This window comes from Acanthochromis polyacanthus, chromosome 13, assembly GCF_021347895.1.
Source record: "Acanthochromis polyacanthus isolate Apoly-LR-REF ecotype Palm Island chromosome 13, KAUST_Apoly_ChrSc, whole genome shotgun sequence".
Lineage (NCBI taxonomy): Eukaryota > Metazoa > Chordata > Actinopteri > Pomacentridae > Acanthochromis > Acanthochromis polyacanthus.
In genome coordinates this window covers 3,535,481-3,554,712 of record NC_067125.1, presented here as the reverse complement: position 1 = coordinate 3,554,712, position 19,232 = coordinate 3,535,481, and the positions used below count along the sequence as shown (strand labels likewise).

General features: G+C 37.8%; 1 protein-coding gene across 1 annotated transcript; it reads left to right on the top strand.

The window, feature by feature from the left end:
• Positions 1 to 10,728: 10,728 nt before the first annotated feature.
• Positions 10,729 to 19,183, top strand: esrrd (estrogen-related receptor delta). Its single transcript, XM_051958027.1, has 6 exons — positions 10,729 to 10,892; positions 13,741 to 13,857; positions 13,941 to 14,045; positions 14,125 to 14,286; positions 15,330 to 15,602; positions 17,364 to 19,183. Exons 1-6 carry the CDS (start codon positions 10,775 to 10,777, stop codon positions 17,600 to 17,602), a joined length of 1,014 nt encoding a protein of 337 aa, XP_051813987.1. The 5' UTR covers positions 10,729 to 10,774; the 3' UTR covers positions 17,603 to 19,183.
• Positions 19,184 to 19,232: the final 49 nt, after the last annotated feature.

The following is a 19,232-nucleotide window of genomic DNA, read 5'->3' as shown; positions in this document are numbered from 1 at the left end:
ATCTTAAGCTGCTGCCCCCATATGTAGAAGGCAAAAAGAAGAGGTGCTGTAGGAAGTCCCCCCCCCCCCCCCCCCCCCCCCCCGGCCTGTTCGATGTCCACATCTGGACCATGGACCTGCAACACAAGAACATCTGCTCACTGTGGAAGATTACTGAGAGCAGCTTTTTGTGATTTCTATGCAGAAAACTGTGATGTTTGCTGAGCTGTGAACTACTAAATGATTTAAGAATATGGAGCATTGCTACTGTTTATTATTGTTCTCAGGTTTACTGTTAAATGTACAGAGTGCTGCTTACTGTATTTTAAAATGTACATTCCTGCACAGAACATTTCAGATTATTTTACCACAGATTGTTGTTGTTCACTGTGTATTGGGTAGAATTCATTTTGATTTAGACTGATTAGCATACAGAACCCTGTGATGTTTATGGTTACAGCTGAGAACTAGCTGCTAAAAGTACAGAATATTATTTCTCATTTTAGGTGTGATAATTGTCAGTAAACATTCTAAGAAGTGGAAACTAACAGGGTTGTATATAGAGCTGTTCTTGCACAATATTTGTCTCTTTACTGCCCTCAGCATTCTGTGGTTGAGCTAACAGTTTTACATAACAGGCAGATGCTGCAGCTGATGATGCTGGAATTCACAGAAACAAGGAAACAAGTCCATCAGAATTTAATGTTAACAGTCCAAAATGAAAAGGTCATATACAGCTTTCCTACTGGGTTAAAGAGACAAAAACAAACATGGAAAACACTTTGTAAAAGCCAGAGGTCGGAAGCAGCTTTCATTTTTTCTGACAACTTTTCGATGGCCCTCCAAAAATATCTGCTGTGCCCCCTGTGCCACTAACATTAACCTGGATCCACCCCTGGGTGGAGTAATAAATATTTGGACAGAAAATAGTGTTTTAGTTGATTAAACTTTTAAAACAAATCATTTTTATGGAAAGTAGTGTTTTGGATGGAAAAAAATTCAAAAACATAACTACTTGGACAGAAAGTATCATTTTATTTAGTGTAATAAACACTAAAACCTTTAAGTATTTGCACATAAAGTAGTATTTTGAGTGGTATAATTCTGTAGAACCAAACTAATGTGTGTTTTTCCTTAAAACCTTTCGTCTGATGTGACTTTTATTCAACTTGAAATGGAAGGAATCAATAAAGATGTGATGTTGTTCAGTCACTCTGCTTATTTTAAACCTTTATAATCTCTGAGCTCTTTGTTTACACTGACCCACTGTCCATTAGCATTAGCATGTGGCTAACTGTCCAGCTGAGCGTTTGCTGTTTCCGAGTCACCTCAGGTGAGGCTCTCGTGCTGATCGGCTTCAGTCCTCCACCTGGCTCCATAACCTTAATGCTGCTCTGTTTATGTGGATCCAGGCCTTAAGCCACTTTACGTTGTAGGCCAATCCGTGCACACAGACACACAGCCAGGCAGCTTTAATGGGATTACAGAGGTTCACCCAGTACGGAGCTGAAACTGTGAGCCAGCGGAATATCAGCTTTCACTTTCACAGAACGAACAGCGCTGCTGCTGTCAGATCCTCCTTAAGACTCCAGAGTCTGTAGGCCGAAGGAAACAACTGGCTTCTGGTAAATTCTAGTTTTCTGGTAAATCTTCTGGTGTGATTCAATAAAACACACAACACTTAATCAGTGATGAACAGTTAATAGACCAAATCTGAGCACTAGCAGCAGCTCATCCAGGTAAAATTATAGAAACCCAACAGAAGCCGAAAATGAGACCAAAACCAGGTCCAAAACAGAACTAAATCAGTACTATAAACCTTCCTGATACTAGACTGAAAGCAGCTCTAAAATCAGGTCCAAAACCAGTCCTCAAAAACCAGTGTAAACCCAGTCTGAAACTAGTCTAAGAACAGGGCTAGACCAAGTCGTAAACCAGCTTTAAAATCAGGTCCTAAACCAATCTGACACCTGTTAGAAACCAGTCTAAAAACACTCCTAAACCAGTTCTAAACAAAGTCTGAAACCAGGTTAGAAACCATCGTGAAAGTAATCCCAAACCACGTCTGAAACTAGACAAAAGACAAACCTAAACAGGGTGCAAAATCGGTATTTTAGCTGTCCTAATACAAATCTGAAACCAGATTTGAAGTCATGGTCCAAAACCAGTCCTGAAAACAATCGGAGAAAAAAAAGTCCTGAACAAAGTCTGAAACCAAGTCTAGAAACAAATCCTGATCTCAACCTCACACAGTTAGTTTGGGATTAAATGAAGAGACAGAGAGAATGCTCAAAAACCAGTTCTAAACCTAGTCTGAAGCCAGTCTGAAAACAGGGCTAAACCAAATCATAAACCAGTCCAAAACTAGTCTGACACCAGTCTAAACACAATCCTGTACCAGTTCTAAACCAAGTCTGAAACCAGATTTGAAACCATTCTGAAAATAATCTACTGGTGTTTAACTGACTTATATATTTAATAACTCTGTTGGTCTGTAACTGCTGAGGTGGTGTGAGGTGAAGCATCGCTGACTCAGATCAACTCTGACCCAGTTCTGATGGAGGTGAGTGGGTCAGTGAGTGAACTCAGAGGATCACTGTGGGAATCCTCCCTAACTCTAACTTCCTGCAGCTCGCACCTCACTGCCCTGCAACAGGTTCAAAACTAGCTTTAAACAACCCCGTTCTAACTGAAAATAGCCACAATATCTGGATCCAAAACAGACTAAAAACAGTAGTTAAAAAAGCCTGAAACTAAACTAGTAAACCAGTCTAGAAGAGTCCAGAACCAGTCTAGAAACACTCCTATATCAGTTCTAAACCAAGTCTAAAACCAGGCTCAAAACAAGGCCCAAATTCAAGTCAAAGGACACTCAAAAACAGAACTAATCCAATCCTAAAATGACTAAAGTAGTCCTAAAACCAGCTAAGCCCAGGTTCCAAACAGGGTCCAAAATTAGCGTTAAACAATCCCCTACTAAGTCTGAAAATAGCCCCATTATCTGGATCCAAACAGACTAACAGCAGGAATAAACCAAGTCTGAAACCAAACTACTAAACCGTCTAGGAGAGTCCAGAGGTTTCACTGCTCTGCTGGTAAAAAGATGTGAAACACACCAACTTTCATGAGTTTAACAGACTAAAGTAGCTCTCCACTGCTAGCTACCAGTGAAGCTAATCTGTAAATTGCTGCAACTCGAGCTAACGACGTGTAAAAGACGTGTTTTGATCAGGAGGAAGCTCGTAGCTCGTCTTTAAAATGTTCGCTACAGACTACTGACATTCAAACACCGCTGGTTTTAGATTCCTGAACCAGTAGAATCAGTTCATACGACACAAACAGAAGCTGTTTATTTCCTCTGAAGCTCTGCTGCTTTGACAAACGCCAAAGTTGGAAGTTCTGGATATCTTAAAAGTTTCTTCACTCACACAGTGCGACCTGAATCTTTGTTCATGTTCCGACTGAAAGACCCAAACCTGTAGAACCTCTTTTAAGGAGGGAATCACTTTAAAACACAGAAAACCAACAGTGTGAAGAAACCTTTAGTTCCTTCAGAGGTAGTTTCTGGTATTTTGGGTGGAAATGGCGCTTTCCATCACTGATTATGATCCAGAAAGTACAGTTTACGAACCAAGAACACACGTTTACACATCTAACAATCCTAAATATCTCCTTTTGATTGGTTCCCTCCTAGTTTTTCTTAAATTACTTTATTTTCACCCTCTTTACTCTCTGGTTCTTTATCATTAAAATCATGTTGCTCTGCTTTTTGTGGAGAGAATTTAACGCAAACATGTGAAAATGTGAATTAGTTCACTAAAAGAGGTTCTGCAGAGGCAGTTCTAGTGGTCAGAACTTCCACAGAGGTTCATCTCACAATGAAACAGGTTAATAGCAGATAGACAGACAGTTTAATAAGAGACAGACAGACAGGTTATGCAGCTCTTATGAAACAGCAGATGTAGGTGAGGCTGATCTGAGCGTCTGAGCGACAGATTAGGACTCATCAACCTTGATCCACAAACCGAAGCCTGCAGAGCTCAAAGTTAAACGCGATGAAAACTACATTTAAATTTGCATTTGTTCAGCTTAGATTTGACAAACTCAGTAGTGTGTATGGATGTATTATTGTAGCAAAACTATCTGTAAATGTCTATAATGGTGTGTTTGTATCTCAATGTGGGTGTCCGTAGTGAGATTTGTCAACGCAAACCGGAATCTGCAAATGTCTTCAAAATTTGTGCTTCGGTTCATCTGTATTAAAGTTTGTGAACGTACGTACAAAATCCGGAAATGTCTACAAAGATCCTTAAATATGTGCAAAGATCCTTAAATGCGTACAAAGATCCTTAAATTCGTACAAAGATCCTTAAATGCGTAAAAAGATCCTTAAATGTGTACAAATATCCTTAAATGTGTACAAAGATCCTTAAATGCGTACAAAGATCCTTAAATGTGTACAAATATCCTTAAATGCGTACAAAGATCCTTAAATGTGTACAAAGATCCTTAAATGTCTACAAAGATCCTTAAACATGTACAAAGATCCTTAAATGCTTAAAAAGATCCTTAAATGTGTACAAAGATCCTTCAATGTCTACAAAGATCCTTAAATGCATACAAAGATCCTTCAATGGCTAAAAAGATCCCTAAAGGTCTACAAAGATCCTTAAATACGTAAAAAGGTCCTTAAATGTCTACAAAGATCCTTAAATATCTACAAAGATCCTTAAATACGTACAAAGGTCCTTAAATACGTACAAAGATCCTTAAATGTCTACAAAGATCCTTAAATGCGTACAAAGATCCTTCAATGTCTAAAAAGATCCCTAAAGGTCTACAAAGATCCTTAAATACGTAAAAAGGTCCTTAAATGTCTACAGAGATCCTTAAATGTCTACAAAGATCCTTAAATATGTACAAAGGTCCTTAAATACGTACAAAGATCCTTAAATATCTACAAAGATCCTTAAATTCATACAGAGATCCTTAAATGTCTAAAAAAGATCCTTAAATATGTACAAAGATCCTTAAATGTCTACAAAGATCCTTAAATTCATACAGAGATCCTTAAATGTCTAAAAAAGATCCTTAAATGCGTACATAGATCCTTAAATGTCTACAAAGATCCTTAAATGTCTACAAAGATCCTTAAATATGTACAAAGACCTTTAAATGTCTGCAAAGATCTTTAAATATGTACAAAGATCCATAAATATCTACAAAGATCCTTGAATGTTTACAAAGATCCTTAAATGTCTAAAAAGCACCTTAAATACGTACAAAGATGCTGCTGCTGACCTTCCTCCAGTCCTCTGCTTCCAGCTCCCTTTTTCCACCAGTCAACTCTGCATCGCCTTCACTATACTGTTATGCTAACTTACATACTGTTTGAATTTTACTGCTAGCTATATATGGAGTATGTTTAATGTCAGAGCCGTACATCATCAGAGTAAACTATGAGTCAGTTTTCAATGTTAGCTTATACTTTGTCTGTGTCACATATCCTGTCATGCATGTATCCAAATGTGTGTTGTGTTTTCCTTGCTTTCCCACCCCTCCCTCTTCTCCCATCCCTCCCCCTTGCCCTCCTCTGTCCCTCTAACCCCCCCGGCCAGCAGGCAGATGGGTCCCCCCTATATAGAGCCGGGTTCTGCTCGAGGTTTCTTCCTTGTTTAAAGGGTGTTTTCCTGCCACTGTCGCCTTTGGGCTGCTCTGGGGGTCAGGCATATGGGTTCTGTAAAGCGTCTTGAGACGATTTGACTGTAATTGACGCTATATAAATAAAATTGAATTGAATTGAATTGAATTGAATTAAATCTCTACAAAGATCCTTAAATGTCTACAAAGATCCTTAAATGCGTACAAAGATCCTTAAATGTGTCCTGTGACCTTTTTATTAATTAACATCCAGGTTTGCAGCTTTGACTTGTTTCAGGAACAGTTCCAGTCCTGATCTTTCTTCACTTCTTAATTTGTAATTATGTTTTTATGGTTAACATGTAAATAAATCCTTATTTTCTGTGGTTTTACTAAACATTATCTGTATCAAAACAGGGAAAACCTGTAAAATAACAGTAAATGAATGAAAAATCCCAGTTAAACCTTTTGTGTTCAGCTGCAGTTAAACTGTAAACAAAGTTTTCTTGTAATTCTGAGGCAGTGAGTCGTAATTAGAAGGTTTATTGTCTGAAAGCAGCTCCGTTCTGAAGTTTAAAGTGAATTTTACGTCTTATTGATCAGTTTTAAGGCTGAATCGTGACCCTTGAGCTGCGGTTCATCACCTGCTCACACAAACACACAATTTCACACTCATTTTTATTGATTTTATTATTACTTTTCCCATTTATCTTTGTCTTCTGTCCTAATGTTTTAGTCTCTGTACTCCTCTAACTTCAGGCTTTTCAGAAATGCTCCACAAATATTATTATTACTACTGTTATTATTATGTATTCATAGGATATGTTAAAACAAATGTACAATAACAAATTATTTAATTTTTATTTTATTTTATTAAAAATAATTTTAACCCTCAAATGAAGAAAATAATATGAAAACATAAAAAACACAACATTTGCTGAAAAAGAGATGTTATAAGAAATAATGAACAAATTTCTTTTAAATTTCTACCTTATTTCAGAAAATTGTGAATTTTACTAAATGTTTGTGCACATTAATCACAGTTTATCTGTGAAATAATAAAACTAATGTACAACTTCACATTAAATATATTTTATTATATTATATATTTATCATTAATACTTTAAATTATAATTATTTATTTTTTGTCAATATTACTATTGTTTAATGATCTATTATTAGTAATTTATTACTATTACTATATATTTATTACTAATATTTTTAATTGTTTAATTATTTATTAATTTTATTTTTTCTATTGTTTTTATTATTATTTATTGTTTAATCATTACTTTTACTTAATGTTTGGTTATTATTACTATTATTATATTATCATTTATTACTGTTATTATTTTAACAGTTATATATTGTTGAATTAATATTATTATTTTATTATTTTTCTCTTTTTATTTTTATTAAATGTTTCGTTATTGATTATTATTGTTTTCGTAATTTATTTATTATTATTATTTAGTGTTATTATTTCTCTCTTTTATAATTATTAATTACTCGTGTTTTTTTCTCCTCATTGATCGTGAAAGTGCAGCAGTTTGACTTTGAGCTTCGTTGGCCTACTTCTGTCACCGACCAATCAATAGAGATGATCAGAGGCCACGCCCCCTCCCCAGGATGCTGCCTCCTGATTGGCTGACCCCTGGAGGCCCCACTCCCTCCCAGATAAATGAGGCTGAAGCTCCTCAGAGCCTCAGATGTTGCTCTGCAGCTGACAGGGAGGTTTCCTGACTTCTTGTTGGACCCTGAAGCACCCCAAGAAATCTGATTTTTACAGGAGTCGGTGAACGCACCGTGGAAGCAGCTGTTTATTTGTTTGTTTGTTTGTTTGTTTTTGATGATGGAGCTGAAGGATTTCTGTCTGAGCGGCGACTATCACTTCCTCAGTCCACAGCGGTGAGTTTAGCATCGTTTATTCTCACATTTATTCTTTTAAAGTCCAGTTTAAGGTCAGAATTTCACATTTTAGAGCAAAAAAATGTTTTAAACAGCAACACAGGAGCAAAAATTAAAGCTTAAAGTGGAAAAATATTAAAATTTCAAAGGAAAACCTATAAATCAACACTTAAATGTTGTAAAAATGATTTATTAAACTGTGTAAATGTGTATAAAAGTATTTATTAACACAAACTCAGTCATTAAAAAGATAAATAAATGTATAAAAATCGCACAAATGAACAAAAATGATCTAAAATGAAATTTAAAAATAATCCAATTTACATCTTAAAGAAAAAGAAAATCTAATTATTATTCAGTTATTTATTGTGGACTTTAATCACATTTTTACTCTAAAATATGTCATTTTAATTAATAAATTAAGTTTAAACTTTATTGATTGGTCTAAATTTAACTAAATATTTTTGCTTTTTAATCATGTTTTACTTTTACTAAAGAAATAAATGCTCTAAATAATATAAAAATACATCTTCATAGATGATGCTGCATGTAAATAAACACATTTAATTAAATCAACACTTTAATAAATTAAGTGTTTATTATTTGACATCATTTATATTTTGTGGTTTTATTGTATTATTGGAAGTAAAATGTGATAAAATCCACAAATATTTAGTCAGTTTCACACTTAAACATTAAATGTGTTTATTAATGTGCATTTTTATGATGTTTTCTTAGTTTTGTCATTAAAATGTGATTAAAGTCCACAAATATGCAGTGAGATTCACACTTTGAGTAAAATATAAATTTTACCTGTTATTGAGCATTTGTTTAAACAGATCCTGTGAAGACATAATAATAGTAATAATAATAATAATAAAATTATTATTATTATTTTATTAATATAATAATAATAATAAAATAAAAATAATAAAAGAATAATAATAATAATAATAAAATTAATAAAATAATAATAATAACAAAATAATAATAATAATAATAATAATAATAATAATAAGTAAATCCACAAATGTTTATTTAAATTCACTCTACTGAAAAAATGTTGAAAAATTAAGTTTTGTTATTGTGCAAAATAAACAAGATAAAACATTTAAGTCAATTGACTGAGCTGTGCTTTATATTTGTATTAGTGTTTTTTTTTTAATTACAGAGTTAAATGTGACTGAGCTGTACTTTATTCCTCCTCTTCAGCCTCCTGGACTCCTCCTCCTCCTCTTCCTCCCCCACTGATGAAGCTCCGTCTCCCGCCTCCCTCCTCCAGTCGTCCCCCCTCAGTCCTGGCTTCCCCCTCGACTCCTCGGCTCTCAGTCCGTCTCCTCCGGCCTTCCTCCTGCCCAGCCCGGCCTCCTCTTCCTCCTCCTCCTCTTCCTCCTACCGCCTCCTCTGTGGAGCTCCAGGTCGGGATTCTCCCACCGGATCCAGCAGCAGCATCGGAGGAGCTTCGGTGTCGGACGCTTCGGCCTGTTTCTCTGTGACGGATTCCTTCTCAGCTCAGGTGAAGGACTTTGATTTCCAACAGAAGGGACAAAAATGACAATAAAAAGAGTTAGGAATACGAAAAATAGACACAAAACAACCACAAAGAGACACAAAATGTCCACAAGTAGACTAAAACTGTCCAAAAACCAATAAATAGACACAAAACAACCAACAAGAGACACAAAATAATAGTAAATGAACACAAATATGACCAGAAAGAGACTAAAAACGAGATAAGATGACGATAAAGAGACACAGAAGAACCAAAAAGAAAGTAGATGACAGTAAAGAGACACCAAAGAGACAGTTAAGCCTCAAAACAACTCAACGGAGACACAAAACGACACTAAAAACTCAAAAACATGACCACAAAGAGACTCAGCACAACCAAAAAAACTGACACAATGACAGTAAAGAGGCACAAAACAACAGTTAAAAGCTTCAAAATGTTCACAAACAACCACAAATAGACAGTAGATGATAGTAAAATACCACAAACAACGAGGAAAGACATTGAAAATGACAACAAAAACATCTAGAATGACCAAAAAGAGATAAAAAGATGGTAGAAACAATCACAAACGGACACAAAACAACTACAAAGACACTTGAAATAAGAGTGAAGACACTTAAAAGCCTACAAAGTGACCACATAATGACTTAAAACAATGATACAGACAGAATCACTGTAAAAAAGACACGAAATGATACAAAAAAGACCACAAAGAGTCTAAAAACAAACGGCTACAAACCTAAAAACAACCACAAAGATACTCTAGATGACAGAACAATGACATAAACCAACATTAAGACACTAAAAATGGTGACAAAAACATCCAGAATGACCAAAAATCGACATTTAGATGATAGCAACGCACAGAGTAAACACATTGGAAAAGTTGATGAAAAAACACCTAGATTAACCAAAAAGAGACAAAATGATGGTGAGAGACTAAAAATGGTGAAAAAAACATCTAGAATAACCAAAAACAGACATTAGATGATAATAAAATGGCAAGAAAAACACCTAGAATAAATTAAAAGAGACAAAATGATGGAAAAGTGTCACAAGCCAACAGTAAAGACACTAAAAATGGAGACAAAAACACTTTGAATAACCAAAAATAGACCTTTAGACAGTAAAATGACACAAATCACCAGTGAAGACTCTAAAAATGGCGACAAAATCACTTAGAACAACCAAAAAGAGAAAAAATGATGGTAGAGAGACACACAAACTAATAGTGAGGACAATAAAAATGGAGACAAAAACACTTTGAATAACCAAAAATAGACCTTTAGACAGTAAAATGACACAAACCACCAGTGAAGACTCTAAAAATGTCGACGAAATCACCTAGAACAACCAAAAAGAGACACAAACTAATAGTGAAGACAATAAAAATGGCAACAAAATCACCTAGAACAACCAAAAAGAGACACAATGATGGTAAAGAGACACAAACTAGTAGTGAAGACAATAAAAATGGAGACAAAATCACTTAGAATAACCAACAATAGACACTAAATGATAGCAGGATGACAGAAAACAAATGCAAAGAGACTCAAAACAACAGTAAAAAGACACAAAACGACCAGAAAGACAGAGAAAACAATCACAAACCAACACAAAGTAGTGATAAAAAGACTGAAAACAACCGCAGAGACTCAGAAAGCGACCACACTAACCGTTTGTGTCGTCTCCCTGCAGGTGGACTCCATCCTCAGAGGCGATTATCTGACCCCGATGGCTGCTGCTGGTCCTAAGAGGTTGTGTTTGGTTTGTGGAGACTTTGCCTCGGGTTTTCACTACGGAGTGGCGTCCTGTGAAGCCTGCAAGGCGTTCTTCAAGAGAACCATCCAAGGTCAGAGCAGCAGCTTCCTGTTGATTAAATGCAACCTCAGTGTGTGAGAATGAGGAAATGACATGTTTCTGCTGTTTTATAAACCATGCTTCAGTAGCTCCTTAATTAAATAAACCAATAATCAATGCTTCAAGTGACCAACAGCTGCTGCAGAGGTTTAAGTCTATAAAAAATCTGAAATTGAGCTTCTTACTAAAGGCCTTTAGAAGCAGTTTTGTGTTTAGTTTCATTTAGAAATAACAAAATATGTAATTATAAAACAGGGAGATGCAATAAAAGACACAAAAAATCAATCAGAAGAAACTCAAAATGACTAAGCAGAGACAAAACAACAATAAAGACGTACAAAATGACAACAAAGAGACAAAGTCATGAAACAAAGATTCAAAATAATAATAGGAACAAAAATGACATTAAAAAAAGACTTAAAAATACAACAGTTTGACACAAAACAACCACAAAGACACACATAATGTCCACAAAGACACTTAAACTGGCCAAAAAACAATAAAATGACAGTAAAGAGACACAAAACGACCAAAAAGGGTTTAAAAACGACCATAAAGACACACAAAATGGCCACAAAGAGACATAAAAATCCCCACACAAAGCTTTAAAACAATAGTAGGGACATAAAGATACAACAATTAGGCACAGAACAATCACAAACACACTTCAATTGGCCAAAAATCAATAAAATGACATAAAACCACAACAAAGACGCACAAAATGTCCACAAATAGACTAAAATTGGTCAAAAACCGACAGAGACATAAAATGACAAAAAAGAAACTGAGATGACAAAAAAGATGCACAAAATGACCACAAAGAGACACAAGTCACCACATAAAGATTCTCAACAACAATAGGGTCAAAAATGACAGTTAAGAGATTTAAAAATACAACAATTTGACACAAAACGACCACAAAGACACGCAAAATGTTCACAAATAGACTGAAACTGGCCAAAAACCAATGAAATGACAGTAAAGAGACACAAAACGACAGTAAATAAACGGAAACCATCCAAAAAAGGAGCTTCAAAGTCTTGATTTCCATGTACAGATATCCTCAATATTAATGTTAAAACAATAACATCAGCTGCATTCAGACTCCTCAACTAAAACTTTATTTATACCACATTTAAAACAGAGTTAGACTTTAATCAGTCACCATTTAAAGGATTAAAACAGAAAAACTTAGAGTAAAACGGATGAAACTTGAACTAAATGATTTATTTTGTAACTCAGAGTTAATCTAAAGCAGTGACTAGAAGACGTAAACAGAGATGTATTTAATTTTCTGCTGTGCTTAGTGGGTGAATGAAGAATTGGAGCTGATCAATAATCAGCGCTGTCTTCATTGATTAGCGTGTGAAGCTGTCGGCTGCTAACGGCTTACTTCAGACAGCTAATTGGCGATTGATTGGTCGACTATTGATCCGTGTCTCTGACAGAAAGATGAGAATCTGACGAGCTGCAGACGATTCCTGTAAACCTCAGGTGGTTTTCTGAACGTTCACCTGAGGTTCTCTAAAAACCTTCAGAGACGAGCAGATTCTCAGAATAAAACAACAAGCTGAACAGCAGCTTCCAGAGTTTCCATCTGATCCAGTCGCCGCTCGTCAATATCCAGTTAACAGACTGCTGAAGCCCAATAAACACTTGTCGGACAGACTATAGATTACTGTGAGAATTAACAGGATGATGACGAGGAAACAGTCAGACGGCAGCAGGAGCAACATGAAACCACCTAAATCAGTAAAAACAAGCAGATATCATGCATTTAAATCACAAACAATAACATTTAAATCTGAAATTCACCAGACGCTTAATGGCTTATTTAGCATGAGAGAGACAACAACCTGTTTAAAGACCCTAAAGACACTTGAGATGACCTCAGAGAGTCACAAACTCAAGAAGACTAAAAAATGACTTGAGTCATAAATATGAGCAGAAAGTGACCCAAGACAGTCATAAGGAGACACAATGAGACTTGAGATGTCAGACAGACTTGAGGCAACTATGAAGAGTGACTCAAAATCCCAAGAAAGTCACAAGAAAACACTCAAGATAACCACAAAGAGACTTGAGACAACCATAACGAGTCGTAAAGAGACTCGAAATGACCAAAAAGTGACTCAAGACTAAGGAGACACAGAGACTTGGGACTACCACAATGAGACTCAAAAAGACCAGAAAGAGACTTGAGACAACCATGAGTTGTAAGAGACAAAAAATGACCAGAAAATGACTGAAGACACTACTAAGGAGACACAAAGAGGCTCTGTACTACTACACAGACTTGAAACAACCCCAGAGACTCAAGATGGCCACACAGACACAAGTCAGCCACGGAGGGACTTGAAGAAACAACAAAGAGACTCAAGACAGCCACAAACTGACTTGCGGTAGTCACAAAGACACTCAAAATGACCCAAAGAGACTGAAGGTGACCAGAAAGAGATTCAAAACCACCCCAGAGAGACTTAAAATGTCTCTGTGTTCATTTCAAGTCACACTTGGATCATCTAGAGCGCCTCTGTGATCATTTCTAGTCTCAAGTGTTTTTGGTGTCTCCCTGTGTCTCGAGTCCCTTTGTGGTTGGTTCCTTTCTCTTTGGAATGCGTCAAAACTCTTTGCGGTCTCCATGTGGTTATCTCAAGTCCCTTTTGTGGTCCATCTTTATTCTCTTTAGGGAAGGTTCGAGTCGTCTCAAGTCTCCACAAATAAATATTCACACTTGAAACTTTAAATTTTAAACGTTGCACCAACAGAAAATGTTGTTGCTGTTAAAAACGTCCCTGACTGCTGAGCGATGACGTACTTCCTGTTTCCTGGTTACCTAGGCAACATCGAGTACAGCTGCCCGGTGATGAACGAGTGCGAGATCACCAAACGGAGGAGGAAAGCCTGTCAGGCCTGTCGCTTCCAGAAGTGTCTTCAGGCTGGGATGATGAGGGAAGGTAAGTCGGTCTGCCAGAAAAACATCCCATGAGCCTTTGCAGCGGCACCTCAGGTTAAAGCTAACAGGTCTGGTGTGTTACAGGTGTTCGTATGGACCGAGTCAGAGGAGGTCGGCAGAAGTACAAGAGGCGGGTGGAGAGTGGACTGAACTTCTACAGTAAAAGCCCGTACAGCCACCCAGTCAGCAGTGAGTCCACCTGTTCGACTGGTCAAACTTTATTTAAAGTTTAAAAACAAAATAACAGTCGGTGTCTGTTGTCTCTCAGGAAACAAGGTGGTCTCCCACCTGCTGCTCACAGAGCCCGCCCCCCTGGCCGCCAATCAGGACGACTCGAGCAATGACAGCAGCCTGAGGACCCTGCTGACCCTCTGTGACCTCCTGAACCGGGAGCTGCTGGTTCTGATTGGATGGGCCAAACAGATCCCAGGTACTGAACACAGCGATGCGGCAGGTCCAGGATCCAGATTGTGGGACAGACTGAAAGACAGAGTTGTAACAAACTCAGGGCAAGAGACTCGAGAGAACTAAAGAGAGACACCAAAAGACTTCTGACAACCACAAAGATACTCTAGACAATTTTCTTTGTCACATGTGGTTGCTCTGAGTGTCTATCTTGTTGTAGAGCCCCTTGATGTTTCTTTAGGTTTGAGTGTCTTGAGTTCATATGACAGGAGACATCAGCTCAAGATGACTCCAAAGAAACTAGAGATGAAAACAAAGGGGGATGACAAGACTACAACAAAGAGAGACAGGAAGACTTGTGGCAACCACAAGATGACACCAGGAATACAAAGAGGCTGAAGGCAAACTCAAAGATGCCAGACAGAGACTATTCTTTTCGTAACTCTGTGTTGTGATCTTAACTCCATTTGTGGTCATGTCAAGTCTCCTACAGGTCATGTAGTTGTCTTGTGTCTCTTTTTAGAATGGAACCATGAGGAGACACAAAGAGATCCAAGGCAACCACAAACAACACAAGTCTTAGTCTGAACTCCTGTCTCCTGTCTCTTGTCTCGAGTGGTCACAAAGAAACTGAAGATGAAAACAAAGACACTTGAGATACCCCACAGTGACTCAACGTGACCCTGAAGGGACTATAAACAACAAAGAGACTCAGGACAACCATAATTTGAGATTACCACAAAAAGACTTAAGACGACCACAAGTCAACCCGAGGAGACTTTAGGCAAACACAAAGAAACTTGAGACAAGTTTGTTTGTTGTGGTCTCGAGTCTCTTTGTGTATGTTTTGAGTGTCTTTTTGGTCACTCGAGACAACAGCAGACGCACAAAATAGCCACAGAGACTCAAGACAACAAAAAAGTCTTTTGTATCTTCTTGTGTTGTCTTGAGTCTCTTGTGGTGACCTGAGACTACCACAAGGAGACACAAGAAGACTTGGGATTCACAAAGATGATCAATATTTATCTTCATATTGTTACAACTCCATCATCTCTCTGCCTCCGCCAGGTTTCTCTGGACTCTCATTGGTCGACCAGATGTCGCTACTGCAGAGTGGCTGGATGGAGGCGCTGCTGGTGGGCGTGGCCTGGCGCTCTCAGGGGGCGCCAGGGGAGGAGCTTGTGTTTGCCGGGAACCTGCGGCTGGACGAGGCTCAATGTCGAGCCACTGGATTGGCCGACTTGTACGAAGCGCTGCGTCACCTGACGGCTAAATACGAGGCGATGAAGCTGAGTCCTGAGGAGGTGGTGACGCTGAAGGCCATGGCGCTAGCTAACTCTGGTATGCTAACAATTAGCATGTGGCTAGTTTAGTGTCAGTAGGAAAACTCAGTTAACATGTGATTAGTTCACTGTTACAGACAATCCCCAAGATTCTATGACCACTTGAGGTGAACGCAAATAGACTCCAGATATAGACAAGTCTTTTAGTGTCACCTTGTGGTCATCTCTTGTCTCTTTGCGGTCATCTTGAATCCCCTTTCTTGTCATTACAAGTCTCTCTGTGTTGTCTCGAGTGTCTTGAATAGAACAGACTTGAGATGGCTACAAAGGGACTTGAGATAACTACGTAACAACTCGAAACTACCACAAAGAGAGACAAGGAGAACTGAGACAACCTTGAGATGACCACAAGACTTGAAGCAAACTTTAAGAGACTCTAGACAGAGACAAGTCTCTTTGTGACTCTTGGTCATCATCTTGAGTCAGACACAACAACAGAGAGGCATAGACTTGAGATAACCCTGAAGAGACTTTGGGCGACTCTAAAGACACTTCAGATGACCACGAAGGGACTTCAGACAACCAAAAAGTGACACAAACAGACTAAAGATGAAAACAAATAACTGAGGTGAACCTTAGGAGAATCAAGACAGAGACAAGTCCTTTATGACTCTTTCTGGTCATCTCAAGTCTCCGTCTTGAGTTTATTTGTTTGATGTCTTTTAAAGTCTCCTTCTGGTTGCCTCGTGTGTCTTTCTGGTCATCTTAAGATTTTTTGTGTCTTTTTTGAATCTCTCCCTCCTCAAGTTCTCAGTTCTGTTTGTGGTCTTCTCGAGTGTCTTAAGTAACCACAAACAGACTTGATACCGTAACACAGAAACAGAGACTCGAGAGGACCACAAAGAGACATGTGGCAACTACAAGTCAACATAAAGAGAGTCCAGATGGAGACAAGTCTTTTGTTAACTCTTTCTGTTCACATCGAGTCTCCTTGACATCATTTCCAGTTGATTTGTAGTTGTTTCAAGTCTTTTTTATGTCTTCTTGTGGTCATCTCAAGTCTCTCTGGGTCTCCAGTAACCACAAAAAGACTTGAAATGACCACATAGAGAGCCTAGGAGACTAGAGACATCCATGAAGAGACACAGAGATGTTCCAGTCTCATCTTGTTTGGTCACAGAGAGACTTGAGTTAGCTCGTGGTGAGTTCACTGTCCCTATTAACAGCAGGTTTAGCAGTGAGAGCTAACGATGCTAAATGTAGCTTCAGCAGTTGATCAATAGCAGCCGAGTGGAAGCAAAGCATGCTGGGATGCTGAGGTCTGGTCAGAGTCTCACTGTCTGAGCCTCGGATCAATAAACTGTATTGATAGATGCTGCGGATCAATAACCTGTTAACTTTCTGCTGCTGAACATCAATACTGGACACAAGAGAAGACAAAGCGTCTGACGTCTGACCTTGACCTTCATTTTAGCTGCAAACATGTTTACAGGCAAACCAATCGATTCATCTTCTAATCAAAGATCAGGTCTCAGAGCAGCAGACTGATAATTATCGGTTCTTTAATGTGAGAATTTTCAGATTTTCTTTGTCATAAATGAAGTTTGGTCACATTAAAGCAGAAAAATCAATCATTTGTTTTTTAAAAATGTTTTTGTTTTTTTCAGTTCCCAAAAACCCTCAAATTCTCAGATTTAAGAATCTCCATCAGAGTTTTTTGTGTTTTTACTGAATAATTAAATAGAGTTTTTTAATTTAATAATCCTCAGATTCTTTTCTACAACTTAGTTCCTCACTAACGTGTCCGTTCGTCCGTCAGATGCCGACCCGGTGGACTGTCCAGACTCGGTGCAGAGGTTCCAGGACGGACTCCACGAGGCCCTGCAGGATCTGGAGGCGACACGGCGGGACCAGAACCGGGCCGGCCGGATCCTCATGAGCCTCCCACTGCTGAGACAGACAGCCGACCGAGCCGTGCAGAACTTCCTGCGGCTGCATCGAGGCCGACGTGTGGCGCTGCACAAGCTGCTGCTGGAGATGCTCGACGCCAAGGCCTGACTCTGTTACCATGGCAACGGAGGAGATGCCAAGGCCTGACTCTGTTATCATGGCAACGGAGGAGATGCCAAGGCCTGACTCTGTTATCATGGCAACGGAGGAGATGCCAAGGCCTGACTCTGTTACCACAGCAACGGAGGAGACACCAAGGCCTGACTCTGTTACCACGGCAACGGAGGAGACGCCAAGGCCTGACTCTGTTACCACGGCAACGGAGGAGACTGTAAAACCGTCTGTCACGCAAACTGGACGTAAAAACGACTCTGAGCTGAAAATGGAGAAGAAAAACACAGATTCTGGCAGAAATGAGCTTCAGAGGAAACTGAAAAACTTCCAAAATGTTTAAAATCTCAAAAAATATGACATTTATTTTAATTAATTCACTTTATAAAAAGCTACTCCTCTTTTGGCAAAGCCCAAAAGTGTTTTTTTTTTTTTTTTTGCCGTTATGACTAGAAGATTAACCATTTGCCGCCAAAATAAAGATGAAAACTGCAGCTACGAGGTCAGAATACAAACTTTTACCTGAAATAATTATCAAGAAATGTTTCACAACATTTTCTTCTTCTGTGGTCATTTTTTTAAACCCAACAGGAAACAGCTGATATTTAATTTAAGGCTAATTTGGTTTATCGTTGTCAGAAAAAGAAACAAAAAGCTTTAATTCTGCTCAAGTTTGCAGAAAAATACAAGTTTCAAGATTTAGGATGTGACAGTTCTCCCTGTAAAAATGAAAATCCAAAGGTTAAATTAAGGTTTTAAATTTGTTTTTGCAGCATTAATTAGTTATTTCAAGTAAAACATAAAAAACTACAATTCTGCTCTGTGAAGCTAATTTATGTCCTAAAATTCGACTAAAGCACAACTAGAAAACATGTTCAGATGGCTTCAAAGCAAACTAAAATTGAAATTTTTACTTTTCTCAACAATAATTCCTCAAAACACAAAATATTTTAAAGATTTTTGCAAAAATTCTGCTCAGGAAACCGTTAAATGTTAAAATAATTTTAGAATTTAATTAAACGCTGTCAGAAAAATTAAATAAAAAGCGTTAATTCTGCTCAAATTATCAAAGTTAAATGAAGTTTTTCAATTTTTTTTCAGCATTAATTAATGGAAAAAATTGGCTAAGTAAGAATAAAAAGCTGAAGTTCTTCTATGTGAAGCTGATTTCTGCCCAAAATCCTCCTCTGAAGGTTTTCTTCTTCATTTTTAAGACTCACTTTGAGCTTTTACAACAAACGTTCAACATTTAACTGAAACTAAATGAATCAGTGAGTAATCAATCGATCAGATATCAGATCTCTGAAGACACTCAGTGAGGTAAAGACTCTGTAAAACGCCGGACTGTGATTGGATGCTCACTGCTCAGTGGGCGGGGCTTATCATCATCGGGACTGTTTCTCTCGTTTAAACTTAAATCTTATTTTTGTAATGAATCTATTTTTGTGTGAACTCACCTGAAGATGAGCTGGTTACCGTAGCAACAGCATCATTTTATTTATTTTTTGTCAACTAGAAGAAGAAGAAGATCCTGTAGCTGCTCCGGTAAAATAAAAGCTTTTGGAATAAAAACACAAACTGTCGTCATTTAGTCGATTATTCAGTTTTTTAATAAGAAACTTGTTTT

Bases quoted from the DNA above. Each gene is read 5' to 3' on its own strand.
- esrrd (XM_051958027.1), top strand. From the start codon at position 10,775: ATGGCTGCTGCTGGTCCTAAGAGGTTGTGTTTGGTTTGTGGAGACTTT. The intron at 10,893-13,740 runs GTCAGAGCAGCA...CTGGTTACCTAG, and splicing joins CTTCAAGAGAACCATCCAAG to GCAACATCGAGTACAGCTGC. The intron at 13,858-13,940 runs GTAAGTCGGTCT...GGTGTGTTACAG, and splicing joins GGCTGGGATGATGAGGGAAG to GTGTTCGTATGGACCGAGTC.